This window comes from Cheilinus undulatus, linkage group 7 (assembly GCF_018320785.1).
Source record: "Cheilinus undulatus linkage group 7, ASM1832078v1, whole genome shotgun sequence".
Lineage (NCBI taxonomy): Eukaryota > Metazoa > Chordata > Actinopteri > Labriformes > Labridae > Cheilinus > Cheilinus undulatus.
Genome location: NC_054871.1, coordinates 28,940,828 through 28,968,722, shown reverse-complemented (window position 1 = coordinate 28,968,722; position 27,895 = coordinate 28,940,828). Strand labels below are relative to the sequence as shown.

Genomic DNA, 27,895 nt, shown 5'->3' with positions numbered 1-27,895 from the left:
TTTTAAAATAGACTCAAAGTGAAAAACAGATCAAAAAAGTGAATATTTTATCATTAATTGAGATTAACTTTGTGTGCAGCATTCAGCACAGATAAACATTTTTTTAAATTTTTTTTTATGTCTTTTTCCCTTTGTCATTGAACTTTTTTATATCCTGTGTGAAGCACTTTGAATTGCTGTGTTGCTGAAATGTGCTATACAAATAAACTCGCCTTACCTTTTGATATTTTTGCCATGACTTTTTCTTTTATCCTTATTCTGAGGATAAGTTTTATTTCTTGTTTTGTAATTGGGATCTCAGACTTTGGCTTAGGTGTAGAAAAAAGGGGGGAATGATGACATTAAGCTACACAGAGTTGAAAACAAGCATGAGGCAGATCTATTTACTAGTAAGTAAGTGAAGGAGTTACTGCAACAAAATTTTGAGTTTATGAACAGCTTTTGTTCCAGTAGATTTAGATAAAGTTTTTGGCATTTTTTAGCAACTAAATAACATCAGTCTAATAAATATCCCATAACATGATTCAGGAGGATCAGAAAATGTGTATGTTGTTCATCTTTCAAGGTAAAATTCCATGTATGTCTATTCTTTTTTGTATTATAATATGGAGAAAAAATATCCATTTAATCTGTTAGGGTCATTCATTTTAATAAAGAAAAATGCTAATCTTTAATTTAGAGACAATTCATTTTAATGAAAGGTTAACAACTTATGTCCCACATTAAAATTAAAATCCATCTGTAGGAGAAGAAACTTTGCATTAATATTGTCTGGGGAATAAAATGTAAAACAGCAGGTTCATTGGAATATTACTCCATATGATCAAAACGCAGCACAAGCTATAACTCCTCATGCTGCACTTCACTGACTTCCTGTGGGACAGGGGGGATACCAGATGTATAGGGTCAGCTGGGGTATTAAGGATGGGGAGGGGGCTTGAGGGATCAGGTTTAACCTCAGGAGAATTCAAGAGACTTTTTTTTAGGTTTTGCTCGCAAAACCGGACAATTGTATCTTAGTGCAGCTTTGCTAGTTCCTGTCTCAAAAACCTATCAGATGATAGACGGAAACTTTCTCCTCCGATGTTTGAGTTCAGTTTGTCTCTGGCAGGATGAGGTTACGCTGGGGCCTTGTGTAATGTTTATTGATCGGACCTTCCGTCATTAAACATTGAGAAGAAGGCTGCGAGCTGGATCACAACAGAAGAGCTGCCAAGAGGAGGCATGGGAACTGGAGAGGTTTTTTTTTCTCTCTGAGAGAATGAAGCTCTTTTTTCCCTCTTCTTTCTTCAGAACACAAAAACCTTTCCTTCCTCACTTCTCCCACTTTTCCAGACTCTTACCCACTCTTTTTAACTTCACATCTCTCTGCCTCTCCCTCCATCCTAAATGGCAGAGGCACATTACACAGCCTCTGTACATCTCAGGCTGACAGCTATTAGAGGTGATGCCGCTATTGAAGCTGAACTTGGAACTGTCAAGCAGCCTTTGCTAACTCCACTCAGAGCAATGGAGTTGGACTGGAGCACTGACACTTTCATGTCTGATGATAAGAGACAGAGAGACTATGAAAGACTTCCCTGGATAAAAGTTGAATGGCCATTACACATCTATAACCCATTAGCAACATTAGTCTGCCATTAGGGGCAATTATGCACACTGCTTTTAGTTTGAATGTTAATTTTAGTCATTATCATGATTATAAAAAGAATAGAATTTGATCATTCAATTTCTAAAGGCTCTCGGTAAGCAATGTTATCACAGCTTTGTGTTGCCAGTGCAGGATTAGTGAATGATGTGTCCTTAAAAAATGGCACATTCCCAGAGGTAGCTGCACCAGTCTGTATGCAAAAATATTTGCTAAATATGTGCTAAATGCCAGTGTCATTGAGTGACATTTGTTCAACATAAACAGATTTGACCAACATCTGCAAAAAGCTAAGGTCAGCACAATCATTCAATCATGTAGGAATCTTTGTTTGGTTTTATGGCTGATGCTAGCTTGCTTGCTAGCAAAGACTGTGCTGAGTGGTTAACATCTTCCAGATTACTTCATCTTGACATGATGGTAAAATGGTAAAAGTTGAACTTTCCATTTGCTAATCATTCTGTCATCCAAACTTTCTTCCACTTGACTATGGAGCCTCCCAAGTGTTCATCAACAGTGTCTTTCTCTTTGTCACTCCTAAAAAGCTTTGACAGCTGAAGAACCCAAGCAAAAGTTGTTGTATGCAGAGTCTCTCCCATCTCAGCTGCTAAAGCTTGCAGCTCCTTCAGAGTTGCCATCTTGGTTGCCTCTCTCACTAGTCTCCTTCTGCATGGTCAGTCAGTTTGTGAGGACAGCCTGATCTAGGCTGATTTACTCATGCCGTATTCCATGCAGTTTTCTGGTGATGGATTTAACTAAACTGTGCTCAGTGGCTTGGAATTTTTTTGTACCAACTGACTTATACTTTTCTCTGAATTACTTGGAATGTTCTTTTGTCTTCATGGTGTAATGGTAGCCCGGAATACTGATTAACCAGTGACTAGACTTTCCAAAAACAGGTGTCTATATACTACAATCACTTGAGACACATTCACTGCACTCAGGTAAACCCCATTTCACTAATTGTGAGACTACAAGCACCAGTTGGCTCAGGGGGTTAGGGTTAGGGTTAGGGTAAGGGTTAGGGGTTAGGGTTAGGGTTGAATTAGTTAAGTTGACATTACTTTGTAAAAATTTGCTTTCACCTTGACATTAAAGAGGGTTTATTGTGATTGACCTTGATTGATTTATAAAATCAGTAAAAGAGTAAAACATCCAAAGGGGTGAATACTTTTAATAGGCACTATATGACAAAGAAAGAAGGGACAAATCAACTTCAGGCTGCACATCTGATTGAACATCATTTATACAAACAGCAGGAAGGGGTGAAGGAGGAGGGGAATCTGTGCACTGAGGAACAATGGAAAAGTTTTGTTGTGACCTGAGAGACTGATGCTACAGCACAACCACTACTGGACACCTACTATGAAAGTCCCATGTTTTTTCTTTAATACTGATCATTGAAATAACAGACTCAGTGAATATGTTTGTAGGGCTAGCTTTCCTTGTAAATCTACTGACTACTGTGATATTTAGTTACATTTGACAAACAGTGCTATATTTGCCAACATCGCATAATATGATAAAAAAGCAAAAAATCAAATCGAAGGTGTGCAACGAACATGATACAGGTATGTGGATTAATCAGCTTCAGTATTGTATATGACACGACATGGTATTGGCTGAGATCAAGGTCACTTGCTCTCACTTATGTGGACTGAATGGAAGCAACAGAATATTGACTACAGTTCATTCATCACAGAGAAGTATCATTACAAATAATTTATTTTCTAAAAAATTCACATTGAATCTTTATTGCTGGGGCAATTGTAAAAAATTTCCTTATGAAAAAGATTTTAACTTTGAAATTAAGAGCAGCACTGTAATGATAGAGTAATACAAAAGTGATTCATTCACAGCTAGGAATATGCAAAAGTATGTAAACTATAATTTGTCTTAGTTTGAAGTCTCTCGGGTGGCATTTTAATTACATTTTAATCCCAAAGAATCTCTACAGGGTGAAGTAGTGCTGACTGCTGCAATGTTAGGTTAAAATGACTACAGCACAGCGGCGCCGGTAGTCGAGTGGTTAAGGCGCACACTATGTACGTAGGCGACCCGGGTTCGAATCCGGCCCGTGGTACTATTTCCTGCATGTCTCTCCCCACTCTCTTCCCTGTTTCTGATTCTATCCACTGTCCTATCAAAAAAAGGCCAAAAATAAATCGCTTTTTTAGATTTATTTTTGGCCTTTATTTGATAGGACAGTGGATAGAGTCGGAAACAGGGAGAGAGCGGGGAGAGACATGCAGGAAATAGTGCCACAAGCCGGATTCAAACCCGGGTCGCCTGCGTATATGGCATGCACCTTAACCACTCGACTACTGGCGCGCCCAAAAATAAATCTTAAAAAAAGACTACAGTACCTTAATATCCACCCAGAAGGCAAGGTTAGGAAATAATCTTAAGTTATGGTCAAATAAAACACACCAATTTCCCAAGCATTTAGCTCAAATAGGCAACCTTTAAATAATAAAAAGAAGCTAAAAGGGATAAATTCAATGTCAATTAGACACCTAAAAGTATTGGAACACTAAAAAAAATGCTTTTAATGTGTTGAGACATCTTTTTCCTTAACAGAGGTCAAGAGGATCGTGATCTTACTGTAGAAGACAGAGGGCGGGTCGTGGAAAAAGGAGTAGGAGGTAAAGAAGAGCAGGTAGGTGCTGTATGACCACGACATGGTGTAGAAGACCAGCTTCCACGCGCTCTCTGGCATCTTGGCAGCATCTTTGGGAAGCAGCCTCAACCACTGTGCTAGAGGCTGTAAGGACAAAGAAGAAGGGAAAAACTGTGTCAGACAGAGAAGAAGAAGTACGAGGGAGTCTTAGTCAGATAATGTAGCTGTGTTTTTTCAGGTTTGTGGTTGGGTAAACTGCTAAGAGGCCTCTGGACAAGGGAAATGATTAATTTAGAGGGTGTTGTTTTACACAGAGCTCATCATTCAGTGTGTGTGGTGAGGCAAACAATTCTGTTAATGCACTGTTGTGGCTTCAGAGCTGAGATTAAATATTTGGTTGCTCTGTGTCATGTAAATAACGGTTTATGTTGTTCCATTATTTGAATGACTGAGAAAAAAACAGGCTTTCACTGTATAGACTTGTTTTTACCACATCTTATGACAGGAAGAATGAGCAGGGGCCCTTTGGAAGAAATCTTGTGTAAGACTTCAGCCAGTTGGGCTACAGATGTTTTTAGATGAACTGCAGTAGGAACACTTGGAACACTTACTACAGGAAACAAATGGAATAACAAACACAACAAGAAGCTCATATGCATTTTATCTCTGTATATGGTACATGGACTACAAAAACAATCAGGACTAGGGCTGTCACAATACCAGAATTTTAAGAAAGAATACAGTATAGTAAAATCCCATAATACTGATACGCCGATATCACCAAAATTGAAACCTAGGCATCCAATATTGAGTCCACTAATAACTTTCACAGGTCAGATTCCACAGATTTCAAAATTGGATTCATGTGTTTAACTAATGGGACTTGCCACAAAGTTTAGGAATGCTTTTAAGTGTGTGTTCTGTTAGCTGTTCTATCAAGATAAAGACAAACAAGCCCAAAAAAACCTCTAAAACCTCAACAGAATACATTTAAGGTTTAAGGAAAAAAATCACAAGGCATTACTGCCAATTTCAGGGTACTTAAAATATTCTTAATTCAGATTTTGGTGCATTTATTTGTCCATTATCACTTCACTGTTGCAGCTGCTCAGCTACAGCTCCCTGGCATTCAAATAATTTATCTCCATAAGTCTGGGTGGGTTTTGCTAAATTGATTTACAACTTTCAATACTTTTTAAGATCCGGCCGACACCCTGGTTATGTTATATTGATGATACTTCACAGAACCCGCAAGAGTCAATAGAAGTATTGATGAACTAAACATTATGGATTCCTGGGTTTTGAAAGATACAAATTGGGGTTTTGACATACCTGGGTTTCAATCCCAGGTATGTCCCCAAAAATATCCTCCTGCTTTCCATTAACAGTCAAAGGTATTCCTCACTTATTCACCCGCTTATTAATTTCTTAGTCAGACACCTAAAGTTTCACTGTTAAAAACAACATTATGGAAACAATCTTGCCCATCATGGTCTTTAGTTGCTCATAAAGAGGCATCAATTTTAAATCTAGTCCATCTAATAACCATCTAAAAACTTCTCACAGGAGCTTTAATTATTACGACCAGTGAAATAATTGAGCAGTTTCTAGCTGTGTCTAAACTAGAATATGTAGGACCACCCATTATTAGCCTGCATCCAGCACTGTCTTGAGGGACTGTAAAATGCTGGATCCAAAAACTATAGTTAAAAAGTTTGATAATATTTACCTCATAACATTCACTTTTTTTCAAGCCATCTGTTTATTTTTCTGGCCAATGTGCATTATAACCCACAGTACACTACATGCATGTGACTGTCTGAACACAGAAATGCATCTTTCACAAGTCTGCTTATGGTTTGCTTTGCAAGCAAAACTAGAGGAAGTCAGCAAGAAGGCCCCTGATGTCCTGAGGTAGTCTGATAATGGGTCCCAACCCGTTCGATTGTGGGTACATCTTATCCTACTCTTTCCCTGCTGTAGTCTAACTCCTTACTTCTCTATCCTCTAGTCATCTCGAATTCTTAATCATGCTTTATCAGTTGAATTATGAGATCAACACAGACACTCAAAGAGGCATGAGGTCAAATAGAAAAAGAAGGAAGCAAAGAAGAAAGATTTTATATTTTCTTAAAGGTAAGACAGGTACATCAGCTAGGCCATAAGACAAGCAGGTGTCCAATATATCATAACAGTGCCAAGGCAGGAAACCAAACCCGGCTCACTGCATAAACAAAATGCCCCTTATACACACGAACCACTTTGAAAGGCAATGAAATGTAACAGGAGGCAGGAAAGTGAAAGTTGGTGGTGTCAGTGACACAGTACGTCTCAGTCACTTGTTACCAAGCAGCTCGTCTGCAGGATGTGATACGAGACGGCTCAGTGACAGATCACATGACAAATTAATGGAGGTAAAAGTAAACCATGAGCTCTTTGAAAGTCACATTCAAAGGGACTAATAAAACCATCTTCTTCCTTCTTCCTGTCTATCTTCTTGTCTTTTTTCATCAATTGTCTCTTTATTTCTCATCATCCTTTTCTTGGTTATTTTACACCGTTTTCTGGACTTGATGCGTCACACACAATAGAGTCAGAAACAGGACAGGGAAGGAAGCTGACAGAGGAACACTGATGTGAGATAAATTTGTAACAGGAACAGGCTTTGTGGGCCTCAGATGTGAAAAAGATGGCATCACACAGAAGGCACATGATCCCTGCTGAAGTAGCTGATTGGCTGAGACTGAGGCAACATGTGGTGTGTGTTCAGTAAGTCATGACCAGAGTGCAGTGGAGTGCAGGACACTCACCACATTCTTTTAAGTCTCTCAGTACATCTGTATCAGTCTCTCTCTGTATCTACCAGCCCTCCCATCCTCTGTCCCCCCTCTCTCTTCACTCCCCCTCCTTTCCTCTAATTTCTCACCCTTCTCGGCTCCCCCGTTCTTTCTCTCTCCACCCCTGCGTCTCCCCCCCTGCCTGCGACATTTATTTATAGAAGCCAGCTGTCAGTACAACGCATACCCCCTCAGTCTTCCACCACATCACCCCTCTGCGACACACAAAAATACAAGCCTACGCACAATTGTGCATGCACACACTAAGGCTGAAACACACTAGTGGCAGATACATGTTACTGCAAACACCAGCTGTGTCTCTGCAGTTAATACCTGACTTGTTCATCACCATTTCTGCTGTCTCACTTCTGGCACCTCTGTCTGTCTGAATCTATAACAACATTCTTTTATTTACTCTGAGTCACCCTAAATGTATGACACTGCAGCTACACTCATGCCAGTAGTGACACTGTTAGTTTATTAGACTCAGCTCTATTGGCAAGGTACGAGTGTACATGGAAGGAATCAGACGGCAGTTTAACATCAGCCTGTCAGTGGAAGAGGATTAGTAGCAGCCGAAACTAATACAACAATTGATAATGAGTTTTGTTTTTGGTTTGAAGTGATAGGATATGATTTTATTTTACTAGATCTGCAATATGGCAACACTACTGTTTGTGCGTCATTAAACCGTGCTGAGTGCAAGCTATTTTTACTCTTTTCACAACTTCAGAGAAAGGAGTAACATTGTTTTCTGTGAATGGAGAAGTGAATTCAAAAGCTAGAAAGAAAAACCCCTGTAAGCAGAAAAACTCTGAAAAGGGAGTGCATTTGGAAATCTTGGTTCAATGTAGAATATAGCACAAGTTGGATGTCACCACTATAGAGCTGTGCCACACATTGTACTTATGGTTGGAAAAATATATATATATAGTTCCGGCATTTTACAACCACCAACCACTTCATTAGGTACACCTAGTCAGGTGCTCTTCAACAGAAAACTATAAATGGTCAAACACATGGCAGCAATCAGAGCATGTGGGCTTGAGGACATGGTCAAGACAATGTGCTGAATTTCAAACCTAGCATCACAATGAGGAAGAAAGGCTATTCAAGTGACTTGAACATGAACATGCCATGGTTTCACAAACTGCTGATTCATGGGCTTTTACACACACAACCATCTTTAGCGTTTCAGACCTGCCAACCTTGGCAAAATATTTTGAGTACCACTTGCGTCGTGCAGCATTTCTCGCAGATTTTTGCAACTCCTTTGCTTTGCACACAGCAATTTCCCCATTCACTGTCTGGATTGATTCACTAACTGGAATGTGTGTGTGTATGTGTGTGTGTCTATATATATATATATATATATATACATACATATATATATATATATATGTATATACATAAATATATATATATACATACATAAATATATACATACATACATACATACATACATATATATATATATATATATATATATATATATATATATATATATATATATAGACACACACATATATACATAGCACTGGTGCTACAGAGGTTGACAATCTTGTAGCACAGAACCAAAAATTATTTTTGTATTTATTAAGCATTTATTTGACATGGACACACAGTAACATTGATGCTGTGATATTTAATCATACACAGGTCCCAGATGCACTGCTGTAAGTGTTTATAGCAAAGTACTAATTTTCAACACCTGTCCATGGGAGACTTATAAATTTAAAACCTGTAGGACAATATATAAAATGTTTGTTACATCTCTAAAACCAACATGTAACCAAATATATGCTCAGTAAGTGAAAGTACTTGAAAAACAGTCTAAATTACAGCTCTACATTAATGTCTAACAAAGCTAACAGCCAACCATTGTTAAAGATTTTGGGGTGCAACAGAGAAGAGAGATGCTGATGGTTCATCTCCACATTCAGACACAAAACAAGCGCAACCTGCAGGAAGTTGACTAATTTCATAGAAGTGTTAGTGCTGGAAGACGATTAGAACAATATGATTTGGAAATCAGACCTTGAGATAGAGCAGACAGAGGAGCAAATGAGCCCCATCTAATCCATTTATCATTCATTTTTTTCACTGTAGCTAGGACCAACAGACAGCTGAAGTCTTTTTCTGTGTTCATCCTATTTACTCACACTTTAAAATGTGTTCTAGAGACTGAAGTATGTTTCTCTGTTCATCTTTTAACTGTGTTTCAAGGACTGAAGTGTTAGGTCTATGCATTTTTATATTGGTATTGATATTGACAAAATTTAATTTGAAAATATCTCCTTATTGTATAAACATCAATATTGTTAATCCTAGTCAAACTAAGAAAAAGAGTGAAGTACAAGTTTTATGTTCTTATGTGGGCCTTTTTAATGGATTTCTTGCAGGCCAACTCAAAAGGACCAAGGGCTACAGTTGGCCCACAGGCCATAGTTTGGACACCCCTGAGTAATAGGAAAATATTTGTAACATTATTAGAAATTCATTAAACACTGTTAGAGTTTGGTCCATATTGTAGTATCACACTGGGGTCTGGTGTTGATAGAGTTAATGTAAATGAATAAATCCCTCTTGTGTAATGACATCATCAGTACTATTGGAGTTAAATGGTAAATAAAACAAAAAAAATCTGTCACCAAATCGTGTCTTTACCCTAACAATACACACAAAGTTTATGCAGTGTTTTCTCGCTCATCTCACTGTCGCACACTGCTGTCCGTCTGTCCGTCTTATATCGGGCCTGTATGCTACATTCAGACGCGTATTGGCTTGTTAACCAAACAGCAGCAGCTACAGTATTAGTGAAGAGAAAATGCATCATTTTATACGTTAATATTTGAACATAAGTTTGCAAGAGGGTCTGGCTGCACACCTCGACAAAACCTCTACGCTGGGGCGTTAAGCTGGAGACCTCTACGCTGGGGCGCACCTCCAAACTGGGGGGTGCAGCGTGTTAGCTGTTGTTAGCATGACTACACGGCTGTGCTTACTAGACCTTAGCATAGCCCTGTACGCTGGGGCGTGCAGCAGCAGACCCCCACCACTACGCTGGGGTCTATGCTATTAAAACCCGAGTGCTTAGGTTAAGGCATTAAAACCCGAGTGGTTAGATTTAGGGTAAGCCAGTGGGCAAGCGGCTAGTGCAGAAAATTCGTAATATACGTCATCGCCTCAGCGTTGAGGTCTGCAGGCTCGGGCCATATACGTCACACCCCAGCACAGAGGTCTACAGCTCGGGGAATGTACGTCATCACCCAGCACAGAGGTCCGCCCCAGCGTGAGAGCTTGGATTTGAAGTACTGATGAGCAGAACATAAAAAATATAGTGTACCAGGCCACCAGCAGCCCTGCTTGTGATGCATTTGTTTTTTTACAGTGACTATAATTTGCAAGTATTTTACGGTTATTAGTACTCAAGTACTGACTACTGTAAAATTCCACCCTTAGTCTTGACTTCTTCTGGGACTTTTATATGGTAGGTCAGAATTAGGTGTGAACAACATGAAACCCTGCCCCAACACCAAGAACGATGGCACATGCAGTCATCTTTCTTCCTCGTTCTGTTGATTGGTTTAAAATTCAGCAGGTTATCTTGAGTGTGTCTACATACCTGAATTCACTAGTTGCTTCTATGTGACTGGCTGATTAGATATTTGCATTAATGACGGCTGATCAAGTATTTGTATTCTTAACATTATTTTTGCCAATTTAACTCACTAAATCTGACTGCATGACTCTTCCCAGTGGCACTTATGCCATGAATGAGTAACGCTCACAGAGGTTAATTGGCCTAGAAGTCAACAGTGGGATTAAAGAAATAGAGGAAGACAGCAGGATTATGTTGAACTGTAGTTAGAAGACGTTAAGAGTTGGAGTGTGATAAGAGCGGAAACAGACACCACTGGCAGTGAGTAAATACATGGATGCTTTGCTTTACCTTTTTAGAATGTTTAGTATTCTTCAGGTAATCAGATATCATATTTCATTATGATTGTCTTACATCTTCTTTGGTGTTATTTTTGCTATCAGGGATTGTATATTGTGTATCAGATCATATTCTGATACCGTGGACTACATATGGAATTTACTCTGATTTTAAAACATATAAATGCAAAGCACTGTTTTATCCTCCTATAGTGTTCAAATGATGAGATTCATCAGGAGGGGAAACCTTAGAGATGGGATGAGGAGCTCGGACATCCGGATGGAACTCAAAGTAGAGCCACTGCTCCTTTGCATCGAAAGGAACAAGTTGGGGTGGTTTGGACATCTAATTGGGATGCCTCTTGGACGGTGGTGGACAAAGTATTCAACTCCAGTACTTGAGTCAAAGCATTGATACTCCTGGTCAAATCTTACTCAAGTACAAGTAAAAGTTGCTCGGTGAAATTTTACTCAAGTTAAAGTACTAAAGTACTTACTTTTAAAAATACTTAAGCATTCAAAAGTACATGCATTTAAAAAAAAACTTAAGTATTCAAAAGTACAAAGTACATTTTCTAATATCAGTATATTGCTGTATTGTTTTCTTAGTGCTTTTACAGAACCCTGTAACTCTCTGATGTACTGACTTACATGTAGAATCATGAATGCAACAACCTTGAATGCAGAAATGTAGTTTGTTTATGAAGACATTTGAAATGATAAGAATCATTCCTCATTTCTGAAATCTCAAACATCAAGCTGAGATATGGCCATGGGTACGCTGGTTGTTCAGCTTGAGTTTCTCCTGCCATCTCCATTGCCGAGTTTTGTTTGAATGAAGGTGGGAGAGCTTGCTACACAGACCAAGGATGACTAAAGGCCGGCTCAGACAACACGAATTCAGCCAGATTTAAGCCCGACTGCGATGTTGCAGCTCATCGTTAAACTCTGGCCTGATTTTGAGAGTCGGGAACGACAAAAGGTTTTGTAGTGTGACATAATTAATGACGCGTCCAAGACTCTTTATGATTCCTAACGACCACCGATTCAACAAGACTAGCATGTCAGATTTTTTTGGACATCGTCGTCTAGTTTGACACCCTCATCTGACGTCAACGACGTGAATCCTGACGTCTAACAACAGGAGAACATTTGCCCATTGTCTTTGCACCATCATTTACAGAATTTACCACCGTTTATTCCCTAAAACTAATGTGTACATTTTATTTTATTTTATTTACATCATCACATGCATGCCTAAGGTCTATCTGAAGGAGAGCCGGTCCATATTGTCCTCCTTTTGATACATCCATACTTATTATCCATAATCCAATCCATAATTGTTTCTTATTTTCCTTTTGTTGAGCAAAAGACCGCTACAATCACATAGAGCGCTTCTGTTGTATAGTGACTGACACTCTTTGACCCGCCCCCCGACAACCTGTGAACTCGCACTCAGTGGCGTAGATATTGGTGATGTCAGCACACGCTGAGCGGTCTGAACCACTCTTGTAATGTGGCCAGGCTGTCGGACAAGACGGGACAAGATTTTGGTCGCATAGTCTGACATGGTGCTGTTGTGAACGACCAAAAAAATTGTGAAGTCTGAGCCAGCCTATTTCCAAATCCATCGCAGGTGTGAGTGGTGATTGTGATTGGTTGAATGGTTCCCTTCTGTGAGGAGCACAGCGTGTGGCCAACTGCATTTTAGAAAAGAAAGACACCAACATCTGACTACAAAGCTATGCTGAATCTAAAAGGAACGAGTAACGACAAGCTTCCTAGAAATGTAAAGGAGTCAAAAGTACAATATTTGTCTTTGAAATGCAGTGGAGTGAAAGTCATAAGTTTCCACAAAAACAAATACTCAAGTAAAGTACAAATACTGAAAAAATGTACTTAAGTACAGTACTTAAGTAAATGTACTCCATTACTGTCCACCACAGCTCTTGGACACCTCCCCGTGGAGGTCTTCCAGGCATGTCCAACTAGGCGGAGACTCTGGGGTAGACTCACATCAGGAATTATATATCTGATCTGGCCTGGGAACTCCTTGGAATCCCCCAGGAAGAGCTGGAAAAATGTCGCTGGGGAGAGAGATGTCTGGGATGACTTGCTTAGACTGCTGCCACTGGGACCTGGCCCAAGATAAGAAAATGGATCTTTTTTTGGTGTAGTGTTATGAGTTATGATTTTTCATTTACAGCTTTGCTGTTTCTGGATAATGTTATATTAATCTGGAACAGTATTTTGCTGACTATATCTAGTTTCAATGTTTAAACCCCACAACACCTTTTTTTTTGAGAGAGAATAAATCCTAGAGCCAAATCCTTTTGAATTTTATTACTGCTGATGAAAAGCAGGACAGTGAACTGGAGATCAGCAGCTGACAGTGAGATGACGGTTGGTGTTTTTGCCTCCTGTTATGTTCTGGACAGAAGTAGACTCCTCTATATTCTGGTCCCAAACTTGAAGCGACCAAAACCAAACAGCAGGGACAAAATCTTTGTTTCAGATGCAGATTGAGAGATTATGTAACATCCTGCCAATAGCTACATTCTTGTCTCAATGTGCCAACTGGCTCACCATCACACTGTGCCCTAGCCACCCACTCTATCTATCTTTTTTTCTTTACCAGCCTACAGAGTGGGGGTATATTGGGTCAAGGACACTGAGATAATCCACTCGTCCTCTGTCAGGGAAATGACAGAGCCTTGAATTACACTCAGCTGGGACCTACAGCCGTTCAGCAACTCCCTCGTCCCCGCCCTCTCTGACAGACAGACTCTGACTGAACTCGTTCTCTACTTCAGGGTATCACTGGATACCGTTTCACTGTCCGCTTCTTCCTACTACAAGAGGGAGAGAAGCAGCTTTCAAATATAAGGAGAAAAGGAAATTACAGAGGCAGTGTATAAAAGGAAGAGAGTCAGTGTGAAAGAGACTTCATGACAATAAGCAGTTTCCTTAGCAACCATGCAGGAATGCTGGCAAAACCCCTGCACCATGGCTAAAAATGACCTCCATCTCCTTTCCACTCCAGTCCTTCTTCATCCATCATTGCCTTTTTGTTTCCTTCCTCATCTGCAGCTGCACCCCAGTCCTCTCCCTTCAAACCCACCTTCACTTTCTAGAAGTTCTCATCCCCTCTGTCCCCTTGAGCGAGTGATGAAAGAACAGAGCTGGTGAATGGGCTCTGCTGGCCTGTTGCATAAGAAAGTTAACTGGGCCAGTGAGCCAGGATGATGGCTCATCAGTGGATCAGTTCAATAAGACTAGCAATCCCATTCAACCTTTTTCAATCCTTCAGATCTGTCAGCTCCTCTTTTCCTCAGTCTGACGTCACCCTCTCTGTCTGCATGCTCTGTCACAGTTTCCCTCTGTTGTGTTTACATCTTTACTCTAGACTGGGGACAAATAGGATTTGCAGCAGCTAATCCAATGGATGACTAGAGTTATACACTCTATTTCCATATCTGAGTACTAATATCCTATTACATGAGATTTACTATATATAAAACATTGTTTAGGTGTTTACAGACCTTTCTGGAACTCAAAGTAAATCTTAGCAACATTTTACTGACAAGATCAGATATTTTGGTCAGTAACCATCAATTCTTCCTAACCTTAAACAAAGAGTATGATCTCACTATGTGCAGACAACAGCCACTGCAGTCAAAGCTCTTCCTCCCAAAAGGGCAGGCTGGTCCAGGAAGGATTGTTTTAGTTTTATTCATGTTAAGGAATCCTGACTGGTGCTTTTTCTTGCAATGGCAGCACTTACAACTTCAGTTTAAGAAAGCTTCTCACCAGTGCTTCCTGTTTCAGATTAAGAAATTGAGCTCCCTGCACTGTCACTTCCCTTTGTAGTGATCATACGGTCTTTTACGTAAACCTTAGACATGTATGTTCAATATTTACTTGTATTAAAGTAAATCTTACCAAGAAAGCATGTAAACAATTACAAAAAAATTCCTGCATGAGCTAGATCTGTTTCTCATTTGCCGCTGGCATTGACAAAGTTTAGGACCTGAAATTCACTTTTTGAATGGGGGGGGGGGGGGTCGGTCCCCCCTTTATTCTGCACATGGGACATAAGGGTGATTTTTGGAAGCTCAAAACTTGCCTGGATGAGTTTTATATTTTCATAAGAAAAACAGACTTAAATAATGTTGATGCCTCTATTTGACTTTTAAAAGCAAACAAAGCCATCAAAAGTATACTGATTACTTCTGCTTTACTAACCAATTTTAAAAGAAAGGATCCAAAGCGAGTTATATGATTGAGTATCAATAATCAGAAACGTTTAGGACACTTTTCACTCAGTTTGAAATCACTACTTATGCACAAACAGCGTGTAAATGCAGGGCATTTGCACACAGATGCACTTTTTTGTTTGTAGGGGTCACTAACACTAACAAAAACTGGAGGTTTCTGACACTAATTTTTGATGTCTCAGTTTGAGTTTGACCTCCAACTCCATTTTCTCAAGCACCGTAAATGAAACCTTATCACCTCTTAATTTCAGTTTCTAATGCCTGATTAACATGACTGGCACCATTATCATTAGAGTCTTTTATTGTTTTATATATCAATATTAGGTTTAAGACTACCTTGGTTATTTATGTAGGCACTTTCCCATACAAACATAAACATACAATTAAAAAGGTAATTTGGTATCAAGCATCTAAGAAGTAGGCTTCATTATTCAGATAATAATGGGTAAGATTATTTGTATAACATTATATCACATCCATACAACAGCATTATTATTACAGCATTCTATGCTCAGATACTTATTTCTTTAGATTTATCAATTGTTCCTTGTTCTGAATTGTGTTTTGTTTTTTTTTTTCAGAACAACTTTGATCTGCTCAGTGTTCACCTTCAGTTCAACCCCCCATCCCGAACACATCTACCTCAGCTTGTACCACCTGCTCTCCTCCCTTCTCTCACACCTGTCTGTGTGATCTTTAAACATTTCTCAGCAGAAATATGTCTGATAAAGTCATTTATTTACATTACGTGAAATTTTTCTCATGGGCCCATGGCCCACTCAAAGACAAGCCTTGTCCATGATGTAAAACCTACCAAAATAATTGCAACATTTCAGGGTGCAGAGTGTGTGGTACTACACGTATGCAAATGAGTGCAGAGAGAGGAAAAGGAGAGATTACAGATGATTTTCTCAATCCCGAAAGGGGATCTAATGTCTGCAACTACATCCTACCTGGATAGGCCATGCACTGGCAGGCTTCCAGCTCTTTTTTAGAGATGCTACATTGACGCATAGTAACCCCCTATCACACCTGACTAAATGGATGTACGTTTTTTCATGAGGCAAGAGAAAGAAAGCAAGCTGATGTTCTTATGATCCAAACCTACATGGTGCTGCCCATCCGCTGCAACCTATAATCATTTCCATTTATGATAAAACATACGAGGGCACTGTAAAAAAAAAAAAAAAAAGCTTTAATTTCTCGTGGGATATTCAAGTTATGAGAGCGAGACTTGCAGGAACTTAATATTTTGTGCGCAATTCTCGTAATCTTGCTGTGAAATTCAGGCCCTGAAGTTAATTTCAGTCCCCCCCTTAGTGATTTTTATTAGTTGGTAAGGAAGCAGTGACATAGACAAGCACGTTCAAAGAGCATTATTGCACCTTTGACACTGAGTACTGAAAAGGCTGTACTGCATTGGTTCCGTGTTGAAAAGAGCCGCTGACAGAAAAAACACTGTGAAAAGGCACAGACGGTAACTGCTTAGAATTCAACAGCACACACTGCAATAGTTTAAGCTGTTTTTTGTTTCTCTTCCCTAATTCATCCAGACGTTGTGTTCCATGTTTATTAGATGTCTCTAGGGAGCTGTATGGTTCTTTGTACCCTAACCAATGGATCTCTCCTGCCATTATTTTCATTTTATAGTTTACACTGAGATCAGTCAATTCTTCAACCACTCATTTTTGATATTATTTATCAAATTCTGTTGATGTGGAACTTAATTCATATACTTGGAATATCTTGTACATAGTGGTGTTGGTTTCCCCCACAGAAGTGCCACTTTTCTTTAATGGTTGTATCTCTGTTGCTAGACAGTAAGGAAAATGAAGCTCACTGTATGAGTCACACCACATTTTGAAATATTTCTCATACAGGCGTGAGCAGCTGTAAATGATCACCGTTCTTGTTATATTGCTGGATCAGAGGACTCAAATAAGCCTTCTTTGTAAAGTATCATTCATCAAAGGCTTTCAAGTGGTTATTGCAAAAGAAAAAGGATTTTAATGTGATGATTTTAATTTTCAACAGCTACAGGCATCATCATCACAGTGTTAAACACAAATTAAGAAAGCAGATCAGATAAAAGGAAGGCAGTTTTAGAAACAAGTAATTAAAAGTGAAAAAAAAAAGTATGGCTTTGAAGTCACTTCAGAAAGTACCAAAGTGTAGGGAATGGTTAAGTTGTACCCTACATTATCGTACCATTATTGATTGAATTTTAGCACAGGTACTTAATCCATGTCATAACCCCCATCATGTCTCGCTCTCTCCCTCTTCCTGTTTCCTGTAATGTGAACAGTGTGATAGTATGGCTCATCACCCCCCGTCCCCCATGCTAACCCCTTCCGGGTAGTAATGTTGGGTAATGGGAGCATTTTCAGTCATGACCTTGCTTACACACATTTCCTGTCTGCCTACTAAGTGAAAGCATACTGAGATGAGTCAGCCGTTAAATGGTACATGCCTCATTAAGAAGAAACAGACTACAGATGACAGACACTCTGTGAGCGTGTCTTATCCATCAGCTCACCATGACTGAGGAGTAGTGAGTGACATGGTGAAGAATAAAACTGGGAGCACAGGCACACACACAATCAGAAAAGACTGCACTCATCCCAACAAACACTGAGGGTTAAAATCTGGTTCTTATTAAAACATAATACAGCAGCAGGTTGGTACACTTGATGAGGTCCAGTGAGCACATGGAAAATATTTACTGGTACTGAAAACAGAAACAAGCATTAATGCTTGCCTGAGAGACAAGCTTTAACACTTGCAATCCCCATTATTTTAAATGACTGATATTATCAAAAAGTAGGGCCAAAGATTAAAAAAAAATTACTTCATTTCATAAGATAGTTAAATATAATAGAAATAAATCAATCAAACTGCTGAAAACTGCACTGATTGCACAAATGAGTTAACACAGTTTTTCTACAAGAACTTATTTAAACATTGCCAATGAATATATGCAATTCAGACAGTATGCAAGAGTTGGCTTGCCTTTTTTTTATAGATATTTTGCAAATAACATGCAAACAAAAAACATACTTGAATCTCATTTCCCATACTCATGTCCCCTACACAAAAATCCCAACAACTTCACAAAGCCAGACCAGGATGAACAAAACAAAACAAAACCAGACATATCAGCATGGACAAGCAAAAAAACACAGCAAGATTAATGCCTTTAGATCTCATTGTTGTCATAATCTCTAACACTGGTATAAGGAGGTTTTAAATCATAAATCAATATGAAATTGACAAAGTCTGAAGTTCCCCCTTTATCCCTGTTAAAATATTGTCCAAGACAAAGCAGATTGCGAATTCATGCCACCAGTGGATTATTGCTGGGGCTTTTGATACCTTTCAGTTAAAAGATATGTACTTCCTCACTGCTAGTAAGGTAAAACAAAAGTACCTGCATTTACATTTATTCCACTTATCTAACATATTTGTTCCCAGAAGAAAAAAACTGGGTTAAAGGGGAAAGAGGCATGTAAACAATTTCAACTTGAAAACAGAGGTCCAAAATGCTGTGGGTAGGTTTCATACGTATATGGAAAGAAAGTACTTTTATGTGTCTTAAAACACCAACATAGAAATGTAATCTCATTGTTCATTTTATTGTTTCTCCAGAGTACAATAAACCCTGTGGATTATTTAAAAAGTGATATTTTCTGTCTTAAATTCTGAGAGCACTTGTTAATTTTCCTACAAATAAAAATACATACTTTCTCGCTGGATTTCTATATGAAGGCCTTGTTCCTACTTCTGTCTTAAATAATCAGTATTAACTGCTGAACTCTGATAACCTGAAACACCAGATACGGTATACTGTTTTATAAATCCATTTCATGGATATATTTCACATTCATCTGGGAAAGCTCTCATAGAGAATGTTCTTTTAAAAATATTCTCAGAAGACAAGTGTTCTTGGACTTATCTGTCTTGGACAAATGTTCTGTCCGTCACATTCATGACAGGCCAATGAGGGCAACAAGACAAAAAAAGGGAGTAGACGAGTGCAGTTCCAGAAATAAAGGTAGCTGAACAGGTAAACCTAAACCTACTCCACCAAGAAAAGCATACAGTGTGGCTCTTTGGTCTTGTTCCGGAGATTATTACATCCTTCTTCTTCTCCATTTTGTCTAAGTAAACATCAATTTGTTTGTAATTTCTGATGACTGGAAACAGGGAATTATCTGTTATTCCTGTTCTTTGTTATTTTCTAATTCCTGACTGGGCGTTGAAAACATGTATGGATACTACTGGTTTACTAGATTCATAGCTAATTTGAAAATTCTAGCACCATGACAATCCTAACCACATAATATCATATATATATATATATATATATATATATATATATATATATATATATCCAGATCCCATTTTTTAAACTGTTCTATACTGTTTGTTCTTACTCAGCTTTCCATTTCATTTAAAGGGAATAGATGTCTGACTGCTAATTAAAACTGATGCACTTTACTCCATTTGAGTAAGTCATTTGTCAATTGAATTGTATATGCTCTACAGTGATAGTTTCATGAATTTAAGATACAATTCCTTTAGCACAATTTGGATTTCCTAGACAGTTTTTTATAAAATTCAAACAAAAGTCACATCACATAATGAATGTACTGTACTTCACATCTTGATAAAGTGAACCACACACAGCATGTTATGTTTTTCATCTCTCCATATGGGTATTGTTTAACTGCCAGCCCACCAGGAGATGTCAAATTTCTCCAGATGGCCAGTTCAACACCACTGTAACACTGATGCTGGACTGAGGCAGGTCAAGTATTTGAACTTGATTTGATTAAAAACACATGACAACCGGAGGCTCCATTGTCGCTGAGCAAACTAATTTGCAACCAAGTACGTGACTGAATGATCTCTTACCTTCAAGCATGAGAGATAAAATTACCATAATTTATGACTGAGTTGCATGTGAATAAAATGTTAGGCTCCCTGCCTCACAATGACTTGTGGAAGATGTAGCCACAATTCAAAGCTTGATGTTTATTTTTCATAGGTAAAAAGAAAACAAAGTAGTGCACACACCAGGAAGCTCCTGTATCAAATGTTTTTGCAAATAAATACTTGAGCTTCTTGTGTGTGGACCACTTTGTCTTCTTTCTGCCAACTTTTATGGAATTCAGCACCCTTTCACTAACGTGCAAGTCCTTTTTATGTTTTTTCATTACACAGGAAACCAACATATCCAGTGAATTTTATGATTTGAACTATTTCACAATACATCCACCAAACAAGGAAGCGTATTGTAGAGCAACTTATTAATAAATTGCTGATGCAGCCCTCATAAACCCTGCATGGCTCTATTTGGCTTTTCTGGCAAGCAGCCTGCTGAGTCCAAGTTAAACATATAATAGTTTCAGTTCCTGTTACATGCATAAAAACATGTAACATATTCAAATGAGGGATGGGTTTAAGACCATTCTGTTTTCTGTGTGGGAGCATGAACGTGATATGCTTTTAATGTTTTTTTTGTGTGTGTGTATGCGTGACAGATAAATAGAGACAGAGTGCATGTGCACCTGCAGCAGAGGCACCGGCCCCATGTATGCTCTAAGCAAATAATCATGGCTTTTACAGTAAAGAACTTTTAAATAATAAGACTAATATAATATTCAATCGCACTACCATGACAGAAGCACTGTACTGTAAATATTATAGTTGGGGCTAGCAGAGTAACTCATGTTATACCATGGTCTTGGTGAATACTCAGTTCTGATTGGCTATTCCTTTGATGTCCATTAACTTCTGATACATGGACACCATTCAAACTTCACAAGTAGTTCCAGTCAAAAATCATTAGCCTACACTGTTCCAGACTCTCAGTCTCACTCGTCTTCATGTCTTTTCATTGATAAATCCGTTCAGAAAGTGCGCTGAGCGGACTAGTGTTTTTTGCGCTGTTGTGACTTCGTATCTATGGCACGCCCTATTCACTGGAGTACTGAACTATGTTTACATTCCCTAAGAACGTTATAGGATTGGAATGGCTATTCTAGTTATCAGTCAAGCCCTCAGGCGTTGCTAGGGGACAGAAATTGTTGTTTTAGTAAAACTTTCTATTTTGATCACAAAATGTATGAAATTATACACTATTAGTTTTATTAATTATTTTTGTTGGCAAGTGACCATGGTATAAACGGGTTAATGCCCTTCGAGGTGTCCAATTATCAGGGATTAATGGACTTCGCGGAGGCCTCCACATTGTCCATTAATCCCTGATAATTGGACACCTCGTCAGGTATTAACCCTTACATATGACATGCAAGATACTGATAATATCATACAGCAATTCTGCCAAAAGTGACTGAAAGACAGTTATATAATACATATATATTATGTGATTAATCAATTTCATGGATAAATCCTGTTTTTTGATAATCAAGACTTTGAAAAAGAAATCTAGATTTTCTCTCAAACTTAATTGCAATAACACCAAGGGCCAGATCTACTAAAGGTTTGCATGTATAAAAACGTGTGCAAACTCATTGCACACGCAAAAGAGTGTACAAACTGATTTACTAACGTGCGCACTAGGGGTTGCGTCTTTCAAAGGTGCAAAATAGCGCATCTGCATCCAGTTAGTACGTTTGCTGCAATGAATATACAATATGTGGCCTTTACATGCAATTGTGCATGTACTGGGAGGAGAAAAATGTAAATATACTATTTTAGCACACACACAGAGCGATTTATCAAACCTGAAAGCAATTTTGCTCACAGAAACTGCATCTATATGAAGAAGGAGACATCGAACGATGAAAGAAGATGCAGAGAACGCATTTTTTACCCCGTGTGAACATTTTTTGAATGAATGAGGAAACATTCATTAAAATATATCGCCTATCCAGCCTTGCCATTTTGGAGCTGTTGGAGGAACTCAGAGCGGATTTGGAGCCAGACTCAAGAAGGAGTCACGCCAACCTTGTGACAGTGTCACCAAAAAGAAGATTCGTTCATGCATTCACACTACCCAAACGAACCGGACTGTGGCCTCAAGTGCACTCGGATCCGGGACCAGGCCCCTAGTGAAAGCCACCTTAGTTTTCTTTTCTTCAGTTTCACATCTTGACATGCTTAACTTCGTGTTACTGCTGTCCAACATTATTAATACATCCTCTTCTTCTTTTTTTATCCTACTGTCATCTTCTTCTTTGGCCAGTTAACATCTATTCATGTTGACCTCATTCATATCCTGAGTAACACTGAGGATTCATGAATAAGTGAGTCAAGTTGGCTGAGAAATCTGTTTAGAGGCCCATTTTTAGCTAAAATATTAATCTGGCATCAGCAATATTATAGTTCATTCCAGTCTAGATGATGATATATTGTTGTATTGACGCATTGTTCCACCTAATGAACACAGAAGAAGAGCAATTTTCTTCACTGTGTGTACCTTTTTAAAAAGGAGTATAGTCATGTGTACAAAAGCTCACCCACCTTAGATTGAAAATTGATGTCTTCATGAGTATTACACAAGGACAGACTGCATTTTCAACTCACTGTCTTCACCTTCAAATAATGAACTTCCTGTTTTTAGTTACTTTTTTTGGCTTACAGCTAAACTTTCTCCTATTGATTAAAATAATTTATTCAATCACGCTTTTACATTTTGGCTTAGGACTGCATATTTGTTCTTTCTATTGGGTCAAACAGAACTTTGCTACCTCATGCATGTTCTACACGCATAACAGAAATTTTCTACAGGGCTGACCCAAGCATAAGAGAACATGTAGCACACAGCAAGATCTTTGTCTGATGACCAGCTGTACATTGACTTCATTTTGCTGTGAGCGAGGAAAATCAACCTTGTGATGTGTGGTCATATGGTTCGTATAAGTGTCTGATGATTATCATTGCTGTTACACTGCACGTACAGTATGCATGCACAAGACTAATATTTCTGCTGTTAAAGCATTAGGAAGAGAGTGAAAGATGCAAAAATAGAGCCAAAGTAAAGGGTAAAATATTCACTCAAGCTGCTCTCTGTCCAAGCTGACAGCCAGCAGACATATGGCTGTCATTCATTATGCACTAGCAATGCCCTCTGGCAACACAGAGATGATGAAAACTGTGTATCCGTTTAAGAGTGTGTCAGTGTGCGTGTGTTCAACAGGCCAATTTAGGTATGCATCAACAGGCGGCAGTTTAATAGCTCACCATAATTATCCACCCACTGAAAATCTAAAGCTAGTTCCAAACACTTAAATGTGCTCACACTCAAAGACAGACAGCAATATTTACTGCCAGAGATGTTGAAATATATATTTTGTTATTCTCTGCTGTTTTTCCTTTAGGCCTTTAGTGGAAAATAAATAACTCTCTAATTAATAAATCCTGATCATGCAACTGTTTTCTGTAAAAATCTAAGTGGCTGAAATGATGTTGACTCATACTTTGTTTATGAGTGTGCACACAAGGGTTGAAAAGTAAAAAACAAATATGAAGTGCAATGATACACTTCAAGCTGCAGCTGCCCACACGCTGCAGTATGCAAGTTCTGGTTACTGATTTCAGGGTTCAGTGATTAGAGTTTGTTCTTAAATCGTGGCATTGCAGTGTAAACGTTGATTCACTGGTTCATTAAAATACTTACTTTTCCAATAAGAATAAGTAATATAAGTTTTTGACCTCAAATAAACAGGTTTTCAGGTCCCTGAATAAGCGTCACAGTTTAGTTTAAGTGCAACACTGTGATAAGCTGAGCTCCTATTACTTGTAAGTAGCTGTGGGTCGCTGGTGTGGACAGCCTGCTGATGGGAACTCACCTTAATCTACTACAACTACAAATATCAGTCTTATGTCCATTATCATTATTATAGATGTTAAAGTGAGGATTGGAGCTGCTTGTCAACTGCTATAATAATCAGAATGATCAGTCTATTTCCATAATGATCTGTTACTGCTTATACTCCCCACACTGTGTTGCCATTATAAATGGTGATGTAATTATAAATTTATTTTATTCATTGTCACTATCCACACACTATCTTTCCCTTCTTCATCTTTCTCCATAAAGATAGTTTTTTTTTCTGGTCTAGAGTGTTCCAAACAGCGTTTGTGATAGTTTCTTTCAACACTAAGCCTCTGTAATCATATCTTAACTGATTTTTGTGAGACCTCACACAGGGCAACATTTGATGATAGATTTGACCACATTGTTCTTATAGTGTGTGGTGTTCAACACGAGTTGAGCTGCATAAGCAAGGCCTCCCGCAACACGCCATTGCTGCTGAGGTTGGACGTAGTATGACAGTCATTTTGAATTTCTTAAAAGATCCTGAGGGTTATGGAACAAAAAATTCAAGTGGTAGACCCAAAAAAATTTCCCCCGCGCTGAGCTGGAGGATCTGATTGGCTGTCTGTCAAGACATAGGACAATCCTCGACCAAAATTAAGGCCCTTACTGGTGCAGACTGCAGCCTAATAACCATGAGACGGCATCTGCAAGGGAAGGGCTTAAAACAACAACAAAAAACGTCCTTAAAGGCCTCGTCTCCTTCAATGCCACAAAATTGCCCATTTGGACTTGGCAAGGGAGCACCACACAAGGGACATTGAAAGGCGGAAGAAAGTTTTATTCTTGATGAGAAAAAAATTTAACCTTGATGGTCCTGATGGCTTCCAACATTACTGGCGTGACAAGGAGATCCCACTTGAGATGTTTTCTACACGGCATAGTGGAGGGGACGCCATCATGATCTGGGGTGCATTTTCCTTCAATGGAACGATGGAGCTTCAGGTTGTGCAGGGGTGTCAAACGGCGGCTGGCTATGCGGAGATATTGCAGCGGGCATCCCTCATGACTGAGGACCCTCATCTATGTGGTAATGACTGGTTTTTTTCAACAGGACAACGCTGCAGTTCACAATGCCTGCCTGACTAGGGCTTCTTCCAGGGGAATAACGTCACTCTTTTGGACCATCCTGCTTGTTCCCCTGATCTAAATCCAGTTGAGAACATTTGGGGATGGATGGCAAGGGAAGTTTACAAAATCAGTTCCAGACATGAAGCCATCTTCCCCACTTGGAACAATGTTCCCACTAGCCTCCTGGAAACCCTCACCTCAAGCATGCAGGAACAAATTTTTGAAGTGATCAACAAGAACGGTGGAGCTACTCATTACTGAGTCCTTTTTTGAAACTTTTATTTCTGTTTTGTGGGGGTTTTCTGTTTTTTTGAGCTATGGTCTTAAACTTTTGATCAGCTAATGAACAGCATATTTCAGTTTATTTGTTGTTTTCAATAAATTGCTTACTCAATTTTTTTTGTCTCATTCCCATTTCTTCTTTTCACATTTTGAAGCTCTACTTAGAACCTTCTGAAGCTTCAACAGTGCAAATGTAAATTCTTGTAATTTTTTAACTGGTCTTAAAATTTGATCAGGAGTGTACATCTCATGTACCTGGAGCTTCAAATTTATGCAAAATGAAACTCTAGCATACTGTAAGTTCACTCAAGAAGACTTAATTCTGCATTCTTGCTTGACTACTTTTTATTCCTCCTTTTCATTGCATGCTTACTCACACTCCTTGTTGTCTTTGTCTGCTATAGGAATATCAGCTAACTCATCAGCTAACCTCATCTCCCCAATAACATGCTTTACTCCATCATCATATGCCTACTCTCTTCTGCCTCCAGTTCCTTCATGCTGTAGTTGTACATATTTTTGCACATACCTCCATTTCCCCATCACAGCTGGTGATTCACACAATCATAACCCATCAATTCACTCTCCATCTGATCTAAACAAGTCTTCAACCACCTCCACCAGTGTCCAGACCCCTTGGGAGTATTTTTCCTGCTGCCACTCAAGCCAGTCATTCATCAGTCGCAAAATCTCCTCATCAAGTCCAAGCGCCAAAGATCCTCTGTCAATCCATCATCATATTATTATATAATATGTTCCATAAATATCCCTCTCTTCATCAACTTGTCTCTCCTGATTGAAGTGTTTTGCGCTCAATGATAGGGTGTGTACAACAAACCCATAACTACATCTCAGGCAGTCTTTGTCTTTGTCAGTCAGTCTTTGTTGCCGGGCAACCAGAGCAGTTGGCAGCAAGAAAGATGCACTCTTGAATTATATCTTGGACTTGTAGTGTTTTTCACAATTAAGTTGACAACATATGTTGAAACCTGTGAAAACAAAGACGATGGATGGTCCAGGACACCTTTGAGAGAAAGAACGGGAAATTTCTATCAAGAAAAACCTAAAAAAGGTGAAAAGAAGACCTCGGTCTCAACTACAACTCCTGGCTAGCTTAAAAGCTAACAACAACTGCCAGTAACTGCAACGGAACACTGCCTGATCAACAGGAGACTACCAAATGCTACCTATTGAGGTAGCATGGGGTGGCGCATAGGAACGCAGCGGCCCGGCACTCCATCACTAGCAGCAGAACAAAGCCCTACACTTACACCAGAACTGACAGCGTGCCCACGGAGTTTACATCTTTCCCGATGGAGATTATCCAGAGAACGGGGCGCTCAGAGACTGACAGGAAGAGGACGCGGAGCAGCACAACACCTACAGCCAGTGGGGAGGAGGCAGCGACGGCACTGTGCGAGAAGGCGAAAGCAGGGCAAACAAGCCGGGCTGCAGGCTAGGCTAAGAGCAGCCCCACACAAACCTGTCAGACTGAGAATCTTTCTCCCAGATGCCCGCTCCCTCGCCAGCAGGATGGATGACATGAGGCTGCGGATTTCTGCCCACCACTTGGACCACTGTGTTTGGTGCTACAGAGGAGACTGACAAATGTAATTTTGTTGCATTTTTACAATGCAATGACAATAAACGACTATCTATCTTTGTTTTGAGTTTGTTGCACGAATTCATATTGTGATTACAATGTAGCTTAAAGTTATTGCAGTTAATAACATAAAAATTATTTTCATTGCTGACCTTTTCTAAGACTTTTAAAAACTAAACAGTATGCTCAAGCCTTTAAATGTATCTTGGAAAAGATCTAAAAACAAACAACAAAAGATTAGGAATTCATTGAAACTGACACAGTTACAGAGTTGAGATTTCTGTTGTTAAGAGTCATAATCTTATGAAGAGATCTACCATTCCTTCCCAAAGTATCATGTCTTTTAAATAGGGTAGTCACTGTGAATTGTTTGTTGGCTGGAGTCATTTTGTTATAACAACTTCTTTAAAAACTGCCACATGTGAGAATCTACCCTGAGGAACAAACACTCTCAACATTCTCATCTGGGCTAACTAGCTACAGTATGATGCTATGCAAACCCAAAACCAAGGGTTGGGTGAGGAAGAGACCAAGAAGATGGCATGCGAAGGCAGGCCAATACTAAAGAAAAGAAAAGACATGAATTGAGGGGAGAGGGGGATAATGAGGGGAAGGACAGGCAACTATTCACATCAAATTCAACAGAGGAAAGTGAACCCATTCTGATTGTGAGTCCATGCGGATGTACTGAAAGCTTTTGCAAACGGGGTGAGAAAAAACTGGGAGAGTGAAAATGATCTAACTGCATCCTATAATGCTTCTGAGATCATACA

At 39.1% G+C, this 27,895-nt stretch overlaps 1 protein-coding gene across 2 annotated transcripts in view; it reads right to left on the bottom strand.

Moving 5' to 3' along the window:
* Positions 1 to 27,895, bottom strand: part of cers1 (ceramide synthase 1) — a 49,306-nt gene that overhangs the window by 9,018 nt on the left and 12,393 nt on the right. For both annotated transcript variants that reach the window (XM_041790711.1, XM_041790712.1), the window contains exon 2: positions 4,253 to 4,412. In XM_041790711.1, coding sequence (XP_041646645.1) covers positions 4,253 to 4,412 — 160 coding nt within the window. The remainder of the gene's footprint in view (positions 1 to 4,252; positions 4,413 to 27,895) is intronic.